This window comes from Micropterus dolomieu, linkage group LG08 (assembly GCF_021292245.1).
Source record: "Micropterus dolomieu isolate WLL.071019.BEF.003 ecotype Adirondacks linkage group LG08, ASM2129224v1, whole genome shotgun sequence".
Taxonomy (NCBI): Eukaryota; Metazoa; Chordata; class Actinopteri; order Centrarchiformes; family Centrarchidae; genus Micropterus; species Micropterus dolomieu.
Genome location: NC_060157.1, coordinates 123,319 through 127,595, shown reverse-complemented (window position 1 = coordinate 127,595; position 4,277 = coordinate 123,319). Strand labels below are relative to the sequence as shown.

General features: G+C 41.2%; 1 protein-coding gene across 1 annotated transcript in view; it reads left to right on the top strand.

Annotated features, from left to right (window-relative positions):
• The window catches only part of gripap1 (GRIP1 associated protein 1), a 45,994-nt gene extending 42,250 nt beyond the window's left edge, over positions 1-3,744 (top strand). The window contains exon 29 of the mRNA XM_046055264.1: positions 1,435-3,744. Coding sequence (XP_045911220.1) covers positions 1,435-1,509 — 75 coding nt within the window. The 3' untranslated portion in view covers positions 1,510-3,744. The remainder of the gene's footprint in view (positions 1-1,434) is intronic.
• The last annotated feature ends 533 nt before the right edge of the window (positions 3,745-4,277 follow it).

Below are 4,277 nucleotides of genomic sequence, written 5' to 3'. Positions count from 1 at the left end.
AGTTTTTGTTATTGTGACATTTGGTTAGTTTTTGTTATTGTGACATTTGGTTAGTTTTTGTTTTGTTATTGTGACATTTGGTTAGTTTTTGTTATTGTGACATTTGGTTAGTTTTTGTTTTGTTATTGTGACATTTGGTTAGTTTTTGTTATTGTGACATTTGGTTAGTTTTTGTTATTGTGACATTTGGTTAGTTTTTGTTATTGTGACATTTGGTTAGTTTTTGTTTTGTTATTGTGACATTTGGTTAGTTTTTGTTTTGTTGTTGTGACATTTGGTTAGTTTTTGTTTTGTTATTGTGACATTTGGTTAGTTTTTGTTTTGTTATTGTGACATTTGGTTAGTTTTTGTTATTGTGACATTTGGTTAGTTTTTGTAATTGTGACATTTGGTTAGTTTTTGTTATTGTGACATTTGGTTAGTTTTTGTTATTGTGACATTTGGTTAGTTTTTGTTTTGTTATTGTGACATTTGGTTAGTTTTTGTTTTGTTATTGTGACATTTGGTTAGTTTTTGTTATTGTGACATTTGATTAGTTTTTGTTATTGTGACATTTGATTAGTTTTTGTTATTGTGACATTTGGTTAGTTTTTGTTATTGTGACATTTGGTTAGTTTTTGTTATTGTGACGGTTAGTTTTTGTTTTGTTATTGTGACATTTGGTTAGTTTTTGTTATTGTGACGGTTAGTTTTTGTTTTGTTATTGTGACGGTTAGTTTTTGTTATTGTGACATTTGGTTAGTTTTTGTTTTGTTATTGTGACGGTTAGTTTTTGTTATTGTGACATTTGGTTAGTTTTTGTTTTGTTGTTGTGACATTTGGTTAGTTTTTGTTTTGTTATTGTGACGGTTAGTTTTTGTTATTGTGACATTTGGTTAGTTTTTGTTATTGTGACATTTGACGGTTAGTTTTTGTTATTGTGACATTTGGTTAGTTTTTGTTTTGTTGTTGTGACATTTGGTTAGTTTTTGTTTTGTTATTGTGACGGTTAGTTTTTGTTATTGTGACATTTGGTTAGTTTTTGTTTTGTTATTGTGACGGTTAGTTTTTGTTATTGTGACATTTGGTTAGTTTTTGTTATTGTGACGGTTAGTTTTTGTTATTGTGACATTTGGTTAGTTTTTGTTATTGTGACATTTGGTTAGTTTTTGTTATTGTGACGGTTAGTTTTTGTTATTGTGACATTTGGTTAGTTTTTGTTTTGTTATTGTGACGGTTAGTTTTTGTTATTGTGATGTTTTGTTATTTTTTGTTATTGTGACCGTTTTTGTTTGTGGAGGCGGCAGGTCCAGGTTCTTAAATACTGAAGTTTCCTTTTTAAATGTCTGAACACGGGTTTGTTCTGACGTCCGTTGGCTGTGTGATGTTAGCGGCGGTCGTGGGGTTGACTGTGTGAGGCGGTTTAGGAATAACAGACACTCCCTCTCTCTGCAGGACCTGGAGGTTCTGTCCCAGGAATTAGTCCGGCTCAGTAAAGACAGCGGTCCTGGTGCAGCGGGCTCGGGATGAGACTATCGCCTGGATCCATCCGTCCATTCCCTTCCTCGTCACTCAGCTGGAAGGCCGGACTGCGACTAACACTTGGATTCAACATTTCTTTTCTTCCCATTCCCTGTGTTCATGACCTGCTGTGGGCTTCATCTAATGTCTGGAGCCGCCATGATTTCACCACCTCAGTCTGCCTACTGTGCTCAGACTAAATACTGGAATGTCTCCATCTACTGTTTCTCAATGACGAGAGGAAGCAGTACGTTTTAAAAGTAAAGAAGAAGAAGACCAGAGGGAATGGAAAGCTGAGAACAGCTGGTTTATGTTGCTACTGAATGTACTGTAATTAGACAGATGGGTTGTGGCTACAACCTGGAAAACACACATTATACCTGACTGTAAATCTTTTGCGGGTTTCTACGTCTTAAAGGTGATTTCAGATGGCGAGCGGGGCGTTCCCACTCTCACCTGAAGTCACCTGTCCGGTCCTGGCTATGTCCTGGAATACACACGCCTGGTGTCTGAACTGACTTCTTTTGATTGCTGTGTGCTGTAACTCTGTTGTGATCTGGCTATTTCCTGTCTGCAACTGAACACCCTGGGTCCAGATATGACCTGGATCGTTTGATTTGTAACTGACTACGTTTCAGTTGAGCTTTGAGATTCTGTCTTTGATTAAAAACCCGAGCTTTCAGCCACGTCTCATGGCCTTCATCAGCAGTTTGCTTCGTTAACGTGACGTCATTTTTAGCTCCGTCGATGACTAAACGGTGAGCAGGACCAGCCGTTGACGAAGGCCATGAGACGTTGCAGAAAGCTTTCAGCTTCAGACGTCAGAGCGTCAAGTTGCTCAAGCTAACCAGCTGCGTCCGTGAACAACAGCCGTGGCCGATGCTAAGCTAACTGCTGCTAACAGCGTCTATCACAGCGAGCGTTCCCGATGAGCAGCCGAGTAACTTTGACTTTCAGACAGAAAGCTTCGGCCATGGCTACGTCCTGGAACACAAACATACTGAGCTGGTGCAGATTGTATGTTTGTGTCGGGCCGTGGCTACAATGTGAAACTGTTATTTATTACCTTTGAAATTCCTCGTGGAAACGCGCCTGTCCTGGCCCCGACTACTCGCCGGTCGTAGTCCTGGTCCGTAAATCCTAGTCAGTTACTCAAAAGAGAAGTGCATGAAAAAAGTCAACGTTCACAGATTAGTGAAAATTGTGTTTTTAAAGGTTGCTGTGTTTTTCTCACCTGTGGCCGTCCTCCCTCCCTCCGGTCCTCCCCCTCCCCTCATTCCCCCCTTCGGTCCTCCCATCTGCCCTCCTGCCCTCCTGCCCTCTCTCCGTCCTCCCTCACACCTCCCTGTCGCCCCGTGACTTCCGCTCAGCCTGGGACGCAGACTGGCTCCATGAAGACCAAACGATTGTCTCTTTGTTTTGTTGTGATCAGCTTTTAATCTCCAGGGCCGTGTCTATGTCTTGTTTCCGTCCCCGCTGGGGAAACCAAAACGTGTGAAACCGTCAGCTGTGACCGGCTGAGTCTACTTCCTGCTTTAAATAATATATCGTATTATTTTGGTGTCTTTAAATCTGTTTTCTGTAAAAAGCTCAACAGGAAATGAAAAACAAACACTTCCTGTCTGCTCTGCTTTTGTGTCTCCTTTTGGACTCCTTTACTACGTCCTGGATTGACCGGGCTCTGACTATATCCTGGACGTTGTGCTGTATATTTCTGATTTGTTTCTGTCGGAGTCTGAAATGTCAGAACGAGAGAGAAACTCGATTGTTTGCGGTGCAGCTTTATTTGCTGGAAGACGTCTGTAGCTGCGACTCGACCTGAAACCCTTCAGACCAAACTGCACGACGTTTTTTCATATTGAAACGACGCAGTGAGTCCAGCAGCCGGTCGAGCTGCACTGAAAACAAACCGAAGCCTTCTCTCTCTCACTGATCCGGGACCGGTCTATGTGCTGGGCCGTGACTTGGCCTTTGTTTTTGTTTGTTTTGTTTGAATCTGTACATATATATCTACACGCTGTGATACTAACTGTATGAAGAATCAACAGATCTATTTATGATCATGACGCTACTTATTGTGACGACGAGGAGCTGAGTGATAAAATCTTGTCTGGAGACGACGAGTCTGCTTTTCTCTGCTCACAGAACAACTCCGCCTCAAACCAGATTAAACACAATTCTTTTAATGCATCGTGTATTAATAGAAACTAATAAAGAGTTTGAAACGACCTCCTCTGATCTGAACCCCACGGTGTGACGGCCGTACTCATTTCATCCATCATTTCCACATGCTTTTATTTAGTGAGAATAAATTATGCTGCCTTTAAAAGCAACCTTAGCCCCAGACTTTTATTCTGACCTTTGACCTCTGAGTGACTTTGTAAGAATTTCCAGTAACGTTACTTGATGATGGAGGAGAGGCGTCCTGGTCTCTGTTCATAAGCTGCTCGTACTTATTTATTAGTTTCTAGTTCTTCTACGGCACATTTTTGCTTGTGAAGTCCAGTGTTTCCTCTGGGATGGATGGAAAACCCCAACACAACATGTCTCAGCAGCAGCGCTCGTGTCCATGAGTTTAAAATGTCCGTCTTTTCCCTGTTTAATGTCAGCTTCAGAGGAATGTGGTGGTCTGTTGGTCATGGTCAGGAGTTTCGGGGTCCTCCCTCAAGAAAATTTGAAGTTTTCCAATGAAAAATATGTAATTTGTTATTTTCCTGTTACGTCCCCGCTCGCTAGGGGTAAAGAGGACATAGACATAAACCAGATGTTCTTGGTAA